This window comes from Amblyraja radiata, chromosome 21, assembly GCF_010909765.2.
Source record: "Amblyraja radiata isolate CabotCenter1 chromosome 21, sAmbRad1.1.pri, whole genome shotgun sequence".
Taxonomy (NCBI): domain Eukaryota; kingdom Metazoa; phylum Chordata; class Chondrichthyes; order Rajiformes; family Rajidae; genus Amblyraja; species Amblyraja radiata.
The window spans coordinates 30,250,957-30,267,161 of NC_045976.1; the positions used below are offsets into that span (position 1 = coordinate 30,250,957).

General features: G+C 46.8%; 1 protein-coding gene across 3 annotated transcripts in view; it reads right to left on the reverse strand.

Moving 5' to 3' along the window:
- The window catches only part of LOC116985271 (kielin cysteine rich BMP regulator), a 112,161-nt gene that overhangs the window by 88,008 nt on the left and 7,948 nt on the right, over positions 1 to 16,205 (reverse strand). For 2 of the 3 annotated variants that reach the window (XM_033039954.1, XM_033039953.1), the window contains exons 2-6: positions 10,128 to 10,681; positions 8,125 to 8,197; positions 4,186 to 4,439; positions 2,729 to 2,912; positions 345 to 484 (exon numbers count right to left, since the gene is read on the reverse strand). In XM_033039954.1, the coding sequence (XP_032895845.1) occupies positions 345 to 484; positions 2,729 to 2,912; positions 4,186 to 4,439; positions 8,125 to 8,197; positions 10,128 to 10,681 (1,205 nt within the window). Of the gene's footprint in view, positions 1 to 344; positions 485 to 2,115; positions 2,224 to 2,728; positions 2,913 to 4,185; positions 4,440 to 8,124; positions 8,198 to 10,127; positions 10,682 to 16,205 lie in introns of those variants that run through there. The other variant, XM_033039955.1, reaches the window with a different exon arrangement.

A 16,205-nucleotide genomic window follows, 5' to 3' on the forward strand; every position in this document is an offset into this window, starting at 1 on the left:
CATGTGTAGGATAGTGCTTATGTGCGGGGATTGCTGGTCAGCGCAGACTCGGTGGGCCGAAGGGCCTGTTTCCGCACTGTATCTCTAAACTAAACTAAACTAAGGGAGCTTGGGTCGAGAGAGGGACAGGCCTTTTATGAGGAAAGGTCTTGTTGGAGGGCACTGAAAAAGGATGGGCCACAGTGGGGATGTTTGGGTCCTAGAGGGATGCACCTCATGGCTAGATGGTGAGACTATGATGGGCCCACTCTCTGGTTCCAATGTTCTCAGTGTATTGACTGTCACCATGGGCTGTATGTTTAAAGCCGAATACTTTCAGACATTTCCATGAACAATTCCCTTACCTGGACCAAGTGATCTTCACACAAGCGTCCTGTCGATGTCCCTGGGCAGTTGCATGTAAACCCTGAATGTTGTATCGCGGAGTCAGAGGTGAGAGGTTGGCAGACACCCCCATTCTTGCATGGGTTGCTCACACAGGGATCTGGGAAGGAAGCAGAATGTTCAGAAAGCCCACGGCTGCTGAGAGAAGGGACAAGAACAAATTACTGGGTGTGGAGCACTGGTTCCCTAACCTCCCTGCCTGGAAGGGAAGTGAGAATGTGGATCAATGCCTCACCTGAAAAATGCCACCTCTGACACAACAGAGTGACCCAATGGAGTCTTCGGAGGGCAGGACTCCCTCAGTTCTGTACTGGGAGCGTGAGCCTGGTTTATGGGCTTACATCCCAAATGAGACTAGGGAGACGCAAGCTACTGATTCAGAACTGGAACGGTCCTCGACCCTGCCATATCTAATAGTTTTAACTTTTATTGACTTTTTCAGTAACTGCTGCAGCTCTCTGAGGATGTGCTCAGTAAAATAGACGAGACAGAAGAAGTGGTTGTGGTGTATTTGGTTTGCCAAAGATATTTCAATGACGTCTTGGGCAGGGGGTTGGTTAACAAGATCTGAGAGCACTGAATGGGAGGGGGAGTGGGAGAGGAGAGCAACATAATGACATGGGTTGAGCAAAAGGATGGGAATAAACAGATCTTTCTCAGGTTGAGCTCTGGCCCTGGATGTTCACGATATATATCAGTCAGTTGGCTAGGTGGACCAAAGTCACATTTCCAAGTTTGTAGATGGCACAGAACCAGAGTGAGTTGTGAGTGGGGTGGGTGTGTAAAGAGGCTTCAGGGGAAATAGACAAACTGAGTGGGAGAGAACATGGCAAATACAATATATCCCGTGGGAAATTGGGAAAATATCTACTGTGCAGCACAAAACAGAAGATTTTTTTGAATGGTGACAGATTGAGTAAAGGGAACTGGATATCCTTGTACACTTGCCACTGAAAGTCAACAAATCGTTGCAACAAATAAATCAAGGGATAACGGACAGTGCAGAGAAATGGAGACAAGGTTGAATATCAGCCATGATTGAATGCACGGCCGAGCATTCTGTGAGTGTGTGGGTGCGCAGACCACTATGCTGGTATGTCCTATGTTCTCAAGGCTAAAGAGACGGAGAGAACAAGTCAAGGAGTTAAAGTATAAACACAAATAGCTGGAGTAACGATCGTTTTGCGGAAGACCTTCGCTCAACCCGCGTGATCTCCCAGTTGCCGGACACTTTAATTCTCCTTCCCGTTTCTACAGTCCTTTCCGTCCCAGGTCTCCTCCATTGTCAGAGTGAAGCTAAATGCAAATTGGAGGAACAGCATCTCATATTTCACTTGGGCAGCTCACAGCCCAGTGGTATGAATATTGATTTATCTCACTTCAGGTACCCCCGGCATTCCCTCTCTATCCCTCCTCCACCCAAGTCGCACTAGCTTCTCGTTCTCACTCTACAAACAGCTAACAACGGCCTGTTTCCTGTATTATCGTTACTTTTTTACATATCTTTTATTCATTGTTCTTTATGTCTCCACAGCATCGTTTATATCTCTCGTTTCCCTTATCACTAACCAGTCTGAAGAAGGGTCTCAACCCAAAACATCACCCATTCCTTCTCTCCAGAGATGCTGCCTGTCCCGCTGAGTTACTCCAAATTTTTGTGTCTATCTTCAGTTTAAACCAGCATCAGCAGTTCCTTACTACACAAGGAGTTAAAGTAAACTGGTAACAGACCTGAGTTAGACCACATGTGGAGTGCTGTGTACAATTCCGGTGTCCACATCATAGACAGAATGTAGAAGATTGCAGAAAGTGGAAAAGAATTACAAGGATGCTCTTGGAAGTCAGGCAGTCTGGATATCTTCTCTTAAAAAGCGAAAGCTGAGAAGGTGACCTAACAGTAGTAGAAATAATGAAACAGTATGATAGAGAAGTTTAAGAATAGTTGTACTTGTATGGATGAGCAAGACGAAAGGCTATACCGAATGGTCAGCAAACTTTGAATGCAGCATTTGGAAGGAACATCCTTACCTTGAGGATGGTGAGAATGTGAGCTGGCAGATGCAGCAAGTGACTGAGGCAAATAGCACAGATGTATTGAAAAAGTATTCAGAGAAGCATTTGAGGGAGAATGGAGCAGGGCAGGGAGTAATGCTGATAGAATTGCGATTTGAGGCAGCTCACAGTGGAGCAAAATACCAGACTGGCATGAATGGGCCATGTTTCTGTTCTGCATCTTCAATGTAATGCTACATAATTAATAACCTTGAAGTGAATCCTATCCGTGAGGTGGCGTAAGGGGCAGCGCACACCTTCCCTTCTCCTCGACCCACTATTTACTACTTACTCTGACAGGAGGGGCTGGCACTCTGCTTTGAGCACTGTATCTCCCCCTTGGTGCAGGCACAGGTGTTGCAGGGGTCTTGGACCCACGACTGGCCGTCCTCGTACTGCCTTCCCTGCCACGAGCACACGGCCTTCCTGCATTCGCACGCCTCAAGGTGCTTGACACGCAGCAGCAGGTCGGAGTTCTAAACAGGAGAGGAAGGCAATGCGTTACAAACCCAGACCTGGGAGGAGCAGATCTTGCTGGGGCCTGGGCAGAAGGATGTGCAGACACTTGTTGGGATCATGACTTTGAGGAGGTGTGAACTATCGCCGATGTTACAAATGGAATACAGTGTCGCAGAAGGCCATGGAGGCCAAGTCAATGGATATTTTTAAGGCGGAGATTGAGAAATTCTTGATTAGTACGGGTGTCAGCGGCTATGGGGAGAAGGCAGGAGAATGGGGTTGAGAGGGAAAGGTAGATCAGCCATGATTGAATGGCGGAGTAGACTTGATGGCCTAATTCTGCTCCTGTGACGTATGAGCATAAATGGGATGGCAAAGTGTCTTTCCGTGGTCAAAGTCATTTGGAAGCATGACCTTTCACTGGGGTCACAGGGGGGAGAGAAGAGGTCACTTGATGGAGCCAGGATCAGGAGGAGATGCAGCCTCCCACCGGTATCACTGCTGGGGGACTTGGTTTCATAACCACTTGTCAAATCCAAGTCCACAGGAAAGAAAAGTGAAGAAGCCAGCAAGAAAACAACTGATTCAGAACTCAGCCTTATCACCCAGACTCATCATTCACAGCAGGGTCCAGTAATCAAAAGCTAAAATTGGAGCTCACTTTATAGTTCTTCAATCCCAGACTGATTCCTGGGATGTCAGGACTTTCATATGAAGAAAGACTGGATAAACTCGGCTTGTACTCGCTCGAATTTAGAAGATTGAGGGGGGATCTTATAGAAACGTACAAAATTCTTAAGGGGTTGGACAGGCTAGATGCAGGAAGATGTTGGGGAAGTCCAGAACAAGGGGTCACAGTTTGAGGATAGAGGGGAAATCCTTTAGGACCGAGATGAGAAAAACATTTTTCACACAGAGAGTGGTGAATCTCCGGAACTCTCTGCCACAGAAGGTAGTTGAGGCCAGTTCATTGGCTATATTTAAGAGGGAGTTAGATGTGGCCCTTGTGGCTAAAGGGATCAGGGGGTATGGAGAGAAGGCAGGTACAGGATACTGAGTTGGATGATCAGCCATGATCATATTGAATGGCGATGCAGGCTCGAAGGGCCGAATGGCCTACTCCTGCACCTATTTTATATGTTTCTATGTTTCTAAGTCAGTGTCTGGGGATCTGATCCCAGGGAATGGCAGTGTGGGGGGAACTGTACCCAGGGAGAGTCTGGGGAAATGTATTGAAACTGCATATTTCGTTGTAGGCTACTTGTGCCTTTGAGCTTGGCTTCCACCTACCTGAGCTTTGACCATGTCCAGCATTCTGCTGAGCGAGGTCACCATCTCCTCCAACCTCTCTAGTCGCTGCTCTTGGCTTCTGGGTTTTAGATTGTGGGTCAACAGTGAAGCCTCAGCATCATTCTGCTGCTGACCATCCTGACTGACATCAGACAAGGACATTGAATGAGTGGAAACATCCTCATTGAACTGAAATTCCTCGTCTGAATCAGAATAACGCGCCTCAGCCAAAGAATAAGGCAAAGGTAAGGAATCTGAGAAAGAGATACCAAATCATCTTGAACATGTACAAAACCAGTCAACAGAGTCATAAATTGAACAACACAAACATCATAGTATAGTCACTAATTATACCGATTACTTTGTAGCTTTGTTGCATTGTTAATTATTGTTTATTTATTTGTGTGTTATTTTGTAAATGGGCCTGTTAAACTGGAACAAGTAAAAGTATAATTGCTTATGACAATTAAATACTCTTATCATTCTCTTAACTCTACCGAGAGACTGTTTAATCAGGTTAAGGATCATTCACCATGTTGTCATTGACAGTGACGGCTTATTCAGAGTAACATTGATTCAATGAACGACTGTCATGTTTTGTTCAAGGAAAGGTCATTTAAGAATCTGTTTAATCAGGATATGGGAGAATTCAGTCACAGGTGCAAAAGGATGTTGAAATATAAATGAAATGCTGAAGGTACTCGGCAAGTCAGACGGAATTTTTATGGAGGAATTCAAAATATTTCAGCTCACAGAAATGTTTGAGGGAGGTGGGATGTTATCCAGTCTTTAATCCATGCGGGTTATGTGCAAGACCAATCTAGCTAGTCCCACTCACCCACCCTCCTGCAGCCTTCCATCGACAACTGCTTACCTTCCTTGGTGTGAAATTACAGCCACTTTATTCTGGATAATAGCTACTTGCTAGGTAAATGTACGGTTGCTATTGAAGGATCATGCACTGTGTAACTCTGGACAGTTAAATTTGTCATTTTTAATCACAGATTATTCAGCGTGATAATACTTAGATGAGTATTTGTAAAAAATACGGGTATGGCATATGGGCATTTTGTGATCACTTTCAGCACTAAATACCACTAATGTTAACAACGGGCCCGCTGTTAGCAGTGGGCCCAGAGGACTGCACGGAATTCCTTGCTAACCTAAACAACGCAAATCACGTTGCCACAATTTCCCCGCACTGGGTGGTCCAACACGTTATTTTACTCAGGCAGTCCCTTGGGGTCAAGGATGAATTACTTCCACTACTATGTACTCTGGGATTGCTGATCAAGATGATCCACAGACTCTGGCACAGATGGGGCAGAAGATGCTTGACTCAGTAGTACGGGAGATATGGGCACTTTGTCCCATTTCCAACGGATTCCCATGTGCTCCTAAAGAAGAGATTCAACTTTCTCCGTACCCTGACAGATGTTCCACCATAATAGACATAAAAAGCTGGCCGAACTCAGCGGGACAGGCAGTATCTCTGGAGAGGGCATTTCGGGTCGAGACCCTTCCTCAGACATAATGATTGATCAATGTCAAGGATTCTCATGACTCAATGGAGATGTTGTGGTTTTTTCCCCCCCAATTGAGAACCTCCCTGACATATACTCTCTCTTCCCCTGATCACCTATTGCCGCAACTTTTCCAGGAGTTATGATGTTGGCCCATTGTGACTTATCTGTCGGAGCTGGGTTACATATACTGGGATCCTCAATACTAGGGATGTGGGCCTGGCAGAAGAAGCTGCTTTTGGTTCATTTAAACCTGCTAATAGTCTGGTGATATCTGCAGAGATAGTATTACCAGTAGATGCCAGTGTGGAAGCCAACATCTCAGATGTTGTCAGATGGACTAGATTCACAACCTCCGAGCAAACTATGCTGGGTTTGAGGTCCTGATCTTCATTGGTGCTTTCCTCAAATGGTATACAGGATGCAGTGGTGAATTTCATCACCAATTCTGCCCCTGTTGACGATGTGAGAAGTGGTCCATATTTTCCATTGTCATGGGCACTCGTTATCAAAGGGCAGGGCTGCACTGCAGGACTTTATTGGTGTAAAACCTTGGCCTTGGGGGCGGTAGGTGCAAGGTCCAATGTTTGATTCATTAAATAGGTCAACAATGACTTGGAGCCTGGGCTCCTAAAGTAGAGATTCCTGGTGCTCCAGCTTCCTCTCACACCCCGACAATGTTTGGGTTGGCAGGTAAATTGGCCGCTGTACATTGCCCTTGGTGTGTACAAGAGTGGTAAAATCTGTGGAGAGTTGATGGAAATGTGGGATGGCTAAAATGGGTTAGGATAGGATTAGTGTTTGAGGGTCGGTGCAGCCACGATGGGCTGAAGGGCCTATCTCTGTGTTGATTGTCTCTATGATCCTATTGTAATCAGCAGAACGCAGCATGTTAGTTTTCAGAAGTTGGTCATCAAGCCTAGATCACTGAGTGCTCCATAGGGAAAGTCCTTGGCAAGGAGCAGGGGATCATCATTAGCACCAAACTACCCATGCACCTATGCTCAGACTAGCAGAGCACTCAGGTTCGAACTCCTTGCTGCCCTGGAAGCGTTTGATGGAACGGTATTAAGGGAGTTCTAGGTCTGGGAATATCTTTGATCTGCAATCCATTTAGAGAGTGATGAGACAAACTCTAATGTAAAGTTGGAGACCAGCGTTCCTCCCACCACACCAAATGTCCCAGTGGGAGCTGCCCTGGAAGAGACATGGGTCAAGACATCCACGATTCAGTGCCCCTGGTGCTGCCGCTTTTCCTTGGTGATGTGTGAGCTGCCCTTGTTAAGAATGCAGACAGCTCAATACACTTCATTCCTTATATCCCCCACCTTCTCCACATACACAAAAATCTGGTGAAGCTCAGCAGGTCAGACAGCATCTCTGCTGTATGTTGCTGCAGAGATGCTGTCTGACCCGCTGAGTTGCTCCAGCTTTTTGTGTCTATCTTTGGTTGAAACCACTATCTGCAGTTCCTTCCTATACACCTTCTCATATATTCACAAAACTCCCCTTGCATGCTCTCCCCTCGCTTACTTCCCTTCTCCGCTCTCACTCACCCCTCACACACAGTCCATCACTCCATCACATTACTTCACATCCTCAGCCTCCTTCTCCACCACAGACATCCAGTCCTCCACATGTACTCAGTGACCACTCACCTGCCTCCAGCCCCGTCCCTCACTAACCCAATACTTGCTCGCACACTCCTCCTTATTTGGGCTCTTGCCCCCTCCAGGCAACCAATGCCTCTCCCATCTTGCACTCTCCCTTCCTCCCCACCCCCAACACTCGTGCTCCTCTCCCTAATCCTGGCCATTCTCCCACACTCTCTGCACACCCCCTCCTCCCCATGTTAACTCTTTGCACTAACTCCATCCTTGCCCCCTCCCCCCCAAATGCACACCACATGCTGCCCCACTCCCTCCTTCACCCCACCACGCACCCTGTGCTCCTCCATTAATCCCTCATCCCTCCACCTCCGCTCCCTTCCCTTACCTCTCCATCCGGTATGCCCCACCCGCAACCCCTTACCCCTGCCTCACCCTCGCCCCTCCCTCACAAACTGCGGCCCACCGTATTACCCTTTCCTCACCCCCTCCCACAACCCCAGCACTCCTCCCTCACCCCCTTGCCCCTCCCTCGACCTCTCCCCTCACCTCTCCATCATCCCCTTACTCATCCCTCACACCTTGCTCCTCCTTCACCCTTCTGTCCCTCCTTACCCCCGCGTTCCTCCCTCAACCCTTACCTCTCCCTCACCCCGCACCTCCTCACCCTTACCTCTCCCTCACCCCTTATAATCCCTCACCCCTTTCCCCCTTCACTCCTTACCCCTCGCTGGCGCGTCCCTCATTTGATCGCACCTTACCCCTGAGCCTCGCGCCCCCCTGTTGAGGGACAGACGTGCCCTCCCTACCTGGCAGGTTATCGCAGTGCCACGGGCGGTGAACAAACCCACTCGGCGAGATCTCCGCCGTCTGCCAGTGTCCCTACAGCAGACAGAGAGCGCAGTGTTAGAGCAAACCCTGAGACAGAGAGAGCCACAGCCTTCCCTGCAGCAGACAGAGAGCGCAGTGTAAGAGCAAACCCTGAGACAGAGAGAGCCACAGCCTGACAGCAGGCCCAGGGCAGCACGCGCTCACTCTGACAGTGAACCGGAATGAACAGACAGCAGTGTAAAATCAGAACATTCACCTAACCCAGACAACCCAGAGGAACAGTGTTATTCTGAGTGAACAGAGTGTCAGTCTGATGGTCAGGCGGAAAACTCTTATGCTTTCCCATCCTGGATGCTGTCGCCAGTTGAAAATCATTATTGTCCTTATACCCTCAATGCCCCATCCCAATGCCTTGGTGGGGGGGGGGGGGGGTTCTAGTGAGGGCTTGTGTCTTCATAGGCAGCTGAGATGGGCTGTGGCTTCAAGGGGAGGGTATAGTGGGGGATCATACCTTTAGGGAGGGTTCGAATGGGGGCTGGTGCCTTCCGGAGAGGAGTGGGGCAGGAACTGAAACCTTTGATGGCGGGGAGGGGAGGGGGGGGGGGGGTTGTGCAGGTATTTTGTGGGGGCTGTATCATCAGGAGAGCATATAGTGGGCTGCATCTTTTGGAGAGCGTATAGTGGGGACTGTATCATCAGGAGAGCCTATAGTGGGGGCCGTACCTTCCAGAGAGGGATGGGGCAGCTGCTGATACATTTAAAGAAGAGGATCATACCTTTCAGGAGGATTGGGATGGGGGCTGGTGCCTTCAGGGAAGGGGCTAATGCTCAACACCTTGATAATGATAATGTCAGCATCTTCAGGGACGTGTGAGAATGAGTTCAGACATCAGGCAGTGAGAGCGCTTTCCTCGGGGTGATTTATTGCCTCTGTCCCCACGGAATGTATGAGTTGTGCCTGGCATTGTGGTAATTCTATAGGGAGCGGTGGTTGAGCCCAAACGCCTTTGTGTGTTAAACCAGAGGCAGTTAGCGGGCTTCATCATGAGCGAGGTTTTGCCCATTGTACTGGCACTGCAAGGTTACCACATTCAGGAAGGCAACCCCTGGGCTGGAATGGAGAAAAACAAGGTTCACACTCTCTTTGAGGGATCTCCGCAGAGTTACGAACAGGGCCTAATGGGATCTATCCCAGGATATTGATGGAGGCAAGAGAGGAGATTGTGGGGGGCTTTGATGAGGACCCTTGTTTCTTCTCCAGCCGCAGGCGAGATTCCAGAGGACTGGACAGTGGCCATTGTTGTTCCTTTTTTTAAGAAAGGAAATAGAGCGAATCCAGGGAACTATAGACCAGTGAACCTCAAGTCAGTGACAGGGAAACTATTGGAGAGATGTTTTTGAGATGGCATTTACACCCATGTGAAAGTACATGGGTTAATTAGGATATTGAAAGGTAGACTGGGCAGATTTCACAGAACTGTGGGATTTGTTTGAGTGGTCAGATTAGCTTGCTCAGGGTGAACAGGCACAGGTGCTTGAGGAATCCTGGCTCCCAAACTCCCAATGCTGGGCCTTCCTGTCTAATGTCTGTGTTTACTGTAGGACTAATAGGACAGAAGGTAGTTGAGGCCAGTTCATTGGCTATATTTAAGAGGGAGTTAGATGTGGCCCTTGTGGCTAAAGGGATCAGGGGGTATAGAGAGAAGGCAGGTACAGGATACTGAGTTGGATGATCAGCCATGATCATATTGAATGGCGGTGCAGGCTCGAAGGGCCGAATGGCCTACTCCTGCACCTAATTTCTATGTTTCTATGTTTCTAATGGACAGATTGATTTCCCCACTATCAATGGATCATCTGTTTTATCAAGATTGCGGAAGACATCTTTTATCATCCAGTTAACCAGATAAGTCTATGACCAAAGAGGATATCAGAATTCTTGTTGAGGGAACATAAGCGAGAGGCTTGGAACCACCATTACCGTGAACTTGCTGCCTCCTCCCTCCGTGCCGGAGAAGTGAATCTCCAAATCGATGGGGAGAATCAGACTGATGGCATCATCGTCCATGTTCTTCTCAAATACAATGTCTTCCTCACAGTCAATGAGGAGTGTTATTCTCTGGGACTCCAGATTGAAAGCCACCCTGCCCCACTGCCCATTGCCAAAGGGGGTCCCTCCAGGAAAGACGACAGATGCTGGCTCCATGTTGTGCACAGTTCGGTAATCCAGCCGCAGCTCGTTGCTTCTGGTGCTGGACGTGAGCTGCAAAAGCGGATGCCCATCCTTCTTGGTGGTGGTGGGAGAGGTGAAGGAGATGACTGACCCCTCAGAGTTCTTGCTCTGTTTTGCCACAAAGTGAAAGCCAATGGAGCCCTGCATGGAGGTGAGGAAGTAGATGGCATAGTCGCGTGGCAGTGTGAGGTTTGGCACTCGCTTACGGAACTTCCAAGCCAGGTCCCCTGGCTCAACACCTTTGCTTCTGCTCACTCCCTTTATCGATCTGGTGATGTTCAGGGCTTCCAGAAGATCAATCACTGCAAGACAAAAACAAAAATTGTACTGATCTGAAATACCATAGAGAAAGCCTAAAGTACTGTAAAATCTGGCGTATGTCTCACTTCAGGGCACTTTTGAAAAGTCTTATAAAAACGAAAGGTGTTGACATGTCAAGAGAGATACTTAGACATCAATGCACTTGTCTAATAAGATTGGCAGGGCAGAATTCAATGCTTATTTTTCAAAACACTAGTTGATATACGTACTTTCAAGTTCATGCTTATTTTACTAAACTCTATTTGAAACAATTACTCTGTGTAATATAACAATGCAGATAGGGGATGATGAAACAATTTCCTTGAAGATTTTGCTTAATAAACTGGATGGTTATTATTTTCTTCTTTCATGTCTATTATACCTTGTTATCGTTCAAGGTATCCTTTTGAGTTATAGATGAATTTTGCAAGGGTTAGAGCGATCCTTAGAGGTTTATGAGATCTTGTTTACATGGTGGATTTGTGACGGGTTGGCAAGAATGCTAAAATCCAAACTTTAACCTTCTAAAACTTTCCAAGATTCTTCACAGAAGTATTATCCAGTAATATTTGACACTTATGCCCCTGTCCCACTTAGAAAACCTGAACGGAAACCTCTGGAGACTTTGCGCCCCACCCAAGGTTTCCGTGCGGTTCCCGGAGGTTGCAGGTGGTTGCCGGAGGTTGCAGGTAGTGGAAGCAGGTAGGGAGACTGACAAAAACCTCCGGGAACCGCACGGAAACCTTGGGTATGGCGCAAAGTCTCCAGAGGTTTCCGTTCAGGTTTCCTAAGTGGGACACGGGCATTAGTCGCATTTGGTAATATTTGCACAGGTGGCCAAAAGCTTGAAACGGTAGATATTTACAAACTGTTTGGGGCAGTACAGTGGTACAGTTGCTGCCTTCCCGAGCCCGAGACCTGGGGTCAATCCCGATTACAGGTGTTGTCTGTGTAGAATTTGTACGTTCTCCCTGTGGCCGCGTGGGTTTTCTCCGGGTATTCCGGTTTCCTCCCACATGCCAAAGATGTACAGATTTGTAGGTTAATTGCCTTCTGTAAATTGTCCCTAGTGTGTCAGGTGCGAAACTGGGTTAACATAGAACTAGTGTATGGGTGATCATTATTTGGCGCTGTCTCGGTGGGCCGAAGGGACTGTTTCCACATTGTTATCACTAAACTAAACTAAATTAAACTAAACTAAATTAAACTAAACTAAACTAAACAAAACAAAACAAAACAAAACAAAACAAAACAAAACACAACTGTATCAAGGAAGTGACCGATGTTGCAAGTGAAGAGGTTTGCAGAGAGAATGGTGTCGGGCACGGTCACTTGATGGCAGAATGTAATGACAAATCAATAGATGTCCAAGAAACTTAAAAAATGGAGGTGTGCAATTGTCATGTAGCTGTGGGAGAGGACAACAATATGGAAAAGCAAAAGATGATGACATTTAGAAAGAGAATTTTCAGTACCAATGAGGGTTTGTTTATCTACTATCTGGCGGAAGAACATATTTCTATGTGAAGAATCAAATAACCCATTCTCCTTTCCTCTTTATGCCTTCTCAATCAAAGTGTAAGATAAGATTAAATGCTGCACTGAAACGAGTGAAGTCTCAACCACACGAGCCAAGTAGTCTGGGGCAGGAACACCAAGATCTTGTGGACGAGGAGGATTTATTTTTGCAGAGTAAGACTTCAGCTCTTTGTAAAGAATGTATGGGGACTTGAAGAGTAAGTTTGTGCAGGCTTGACAGGACAAAACATTCCTGTCTGCATTCCCTCATCTCCCCCTCCATAACATCACACAGCTGAATCTCTTTAACAACCAATGATTCTCAGGCTGCTGTCAATTAGGATCTCCTAATCTCCCCACTCTTCCAAACACCTCTTAAATCTTATTGACTCCTTCAGCATTCCGTTAAGTCTACTCCCAGATCACTGACTGCTCTTCCGAGGGTAGCGGCCTTCCTAAAGTAACACAGCAGGACACATAGAGGGTGACCCAAGACTCCTTTGGGGTACCGTGGGTGAAAAGCATTTTGGCATCATCCACAGTGAAAAACAGTAACAACAATGTTCATGGAAAGACATAAACGGGTGAGGCAGCATCTCTGGAGAATGTGGATAGGTGACGTTTCAGGTCGGGACCAACAATGTTCTTGTAATGTCAAAGGCCCACCATTTATTTAAATAAAACAGCTGGCGTGAATGGAAAAAATGCTTGATTTTATATCAATATAACAGTTTAACCTTGTTGAAAAAAAAGAAAATTATGAGCCACAGGAAATTTGCCAATTTGAAAAGGGCACATGGCCCCAGTAAATATCGTCGCCCAGGCAACAATGTGGGGTTTTTCCCTGCTGCTATGAACTGTGCTTAGCCTTAATAATAATAATAATAATAATAATAATAAACTTTATTTATAAAGCGCTTTAAACAACCGCAGTTACCACAAAGTGCTGTACATGAGAACTCATGGACAAAAAGTTATTACAAACCATTAAAAACCGTAAAACGAAGGACTAAAAACTGTAAAAATTAAAAGACATTAAAAGCACTAAGAACAGGAGCAATGTCTCAGCCAGTGTCGAAAGCCAGAGAATAAAAATGAGTTTTTAGGGAGGATTTGAAGATGGACAGTGAGGGGGCCTGTCTGATGTGCAACGGCAAGGTGTTCCAAAGTGCCGGAGCAGCAACAGAAAAGGCTCTATCCCCTCTGAGCTTCCGCTTAGACCGTGGTACCTCAAGGAGCAGCTGATCAGCTGACCTGAGGCACCGGGCAAGAGCATATAGGTGGAGCAGCTCAGAGAGGTAAGGCGGGGCGAGCCCATTCAACGATTTGAAAACAAATAAAAGAATTTTAAAATGAACTCGAAAGTGCACTGGGAGCCTTCCACAGCCCTGTTGAATCCAGACCCCAATTGCTGCCATTCACCAGTTTGTTCAGTCCCAGAGTGATTGACCATAGGACCAGGACATTACATTTACATTGCTTGAATGTCTTGCTCAAACGGGACCAGGTGATAACACAACCTCCTCCTCAAATCTCCCCCCACACCTCTCCCGAACCTCTTCCCTCTCATGGTTTCAGAGTCAGAATGGATGCAAGTAATATTCTCAAACAGGAGTTCCATCACAACAGCTGGTGTCGATCATGCTCCAATAGTATCACCAAAAATAGGACAGAGCTTTCACGGAAGAGTGGCTAGTTGGAATCTGCAGTAATTTTGTTCCCCACCATTTCACATTCTTCCAACTTCCCCCTAACTCCCAGCATCCACAACCTGCACACACACACATACCTTCCCTTTGACATCAGAGTGCAGAACGGTGCTGAATGCCAGGCTGTCTGATTGTGAATGCTGCCGATGTTTCTCATTGTTACCAAGTCTCTTGGTCACTGACACTGGACAAGGTCGACCCATGACCATGAAAACAGATTAAATCAGCAGGGCCCGGCCTGTCCAACGCTGTCACCACCCAGACTTGGTACCACTGCCTGGGGTTTAGTTTAAGTGCTGACTAGCTGAGTTGGATGATCAGCTGCACTCAGTCCAAACCTCCATCACATGAGCTGTGTTCTTCCGTTTCCTTTTACCTCAATGCTCACTTCTTTGGCCACAAATCTTCCCTTCAGGGTGATCAGAATCTCTTCTTTATCTGGACCCTTCCTCTCCTGTTCAGCATCCTCCACAGGGGTTACACCAATCTTCTCATCAACTCACTCCGATGTATTCTCTCTGAACTTGTCATGCTGTTGCGAGTTCTAGACAATCTCGGAAGCCCTCCCTGCGACTGGTGCTGGGCAGGAGGAAACTGCCCCCCATTAAGAACATAGAACCTAGGACAGTACAGTATGGATCATGTGCAGGCAGATGAGATTCATTTATCTTAGCATCAGATTTGGCCCACAGTGTCTGTGCCGAATATACTAAATACCGAGATAAACTAATCTCATCTGCCTGCACGTGATCTATATCCCTCAATTCCCTGCATATCCATGTAACTATCTAAAAGCCTTTTAAACATACTACTCTATCTGTCTCCGCCACCAACCCTGGCAGTACATTCCAGGCACACACCACCCTCTGTGTAAAAAAACCTGCCCTGTACATCTAATTTAAACTTTATCCCTTGCATCTTAAAACAATGTCATCTAGCCTCCCATTATTCTCCATATGCACATAAAGTCCACCTAATAACCCTACTGCCACCCGTGGTTAGAGGCGTGATATTGCTATGCATGAATGGACTCAATTCTTATTACATAGAAACATAGAAAATAGGTGCAGGAGTAGGCCATTCGGCCCTTCGAGCCTGCACCGCCATTCAATATGATCATGGCTGATCATCCAACTCAGTAATCTCCTGTTGCTGGTTAAATCGTTCTCTCGGTGGCAAGGCCTCAAAGGCGGTCACCAGGAGCTGACACCTGGCACTATAATGTCAGCACCGTACAGATTCCTTCAATTGACCATCATTGACAGAGATGCTGATTACTTGGAATCATTGGCTTAAGGGCCCCAGAGCAGAAGAGTCCACGTCGCGGGGCTGGAAACTGGAAGTTTCCTGAGCTAATTCTGCTACCATCATTATCTATTGCGACGGGATGGCTTCCACTGATTGTCGCCGGAAGCTTGCGTCCTTTTCAGGACGGACGATGACAGCGAGGTCAACATTTGTAACAAGATGGACACGAAAAGAAGAAGAAGATTGACTTAAGGCTCAACATGGATTTGTGAACAATGGGTCATATCTAGCATTTGCTTCTGTTTGCAGTCAAAAGAAACTTGGGATGTTCTACATAAGATCATTAATGAAAAGTGACAGTCACAGAAGCAGAGTTCACTGTGCAACAGAATTTAATATGGTCATAGGAGGGGGGGGGGGGGGGGGGGAGGGGGGGGATAGAAAGATAAAATAAACATTCTCTGATTAGCAGGATATGACCTATGGTTTTACACATCCCTTCAACAGATTGTAAGCTTCAATAATTCTTGGATACAAACACTCATTCCTCTGACCCTGTCTCTCTGAATCTCACCTCTTGTTGTATTTTTCCTCTCCTGACCACCCCCAAGCTATTAATCCTTACAGTTGGCTCAGCCTAATCACGTTGTCACCACTTCAACAGATATTGTGCTCTGAAAGACTGGATAGACTCGGCTTGTACTCGCTAGAATTTGGAAGATTGAGGGGGGATCTTATAGAAACTTACAAAATTCTTAAGGGGTTGGACAGGCTAGATGCAGGAAGATTGTTCCCGATGTTGGGGAAGTCCAGGACAAGGGGTCACAGTTTAAGGATAAAGGGGATATCCTTTAGGACCGAGATGGGAAAAACATTTTTCACACAGAGAGTGGTGAATCTCTGGAACTCTCTGCCACAGAAGGTAGTTGAGGCCAGTTCATTGGCTATATTTAAGAGGGAGTTAGATGTGGCCCTTGTGGCTAAAGGGATCAGGGGGTATGGAGAGAAGGCAGGTACAGGATACTGAGTTGGATGATCAGCCATGATCATA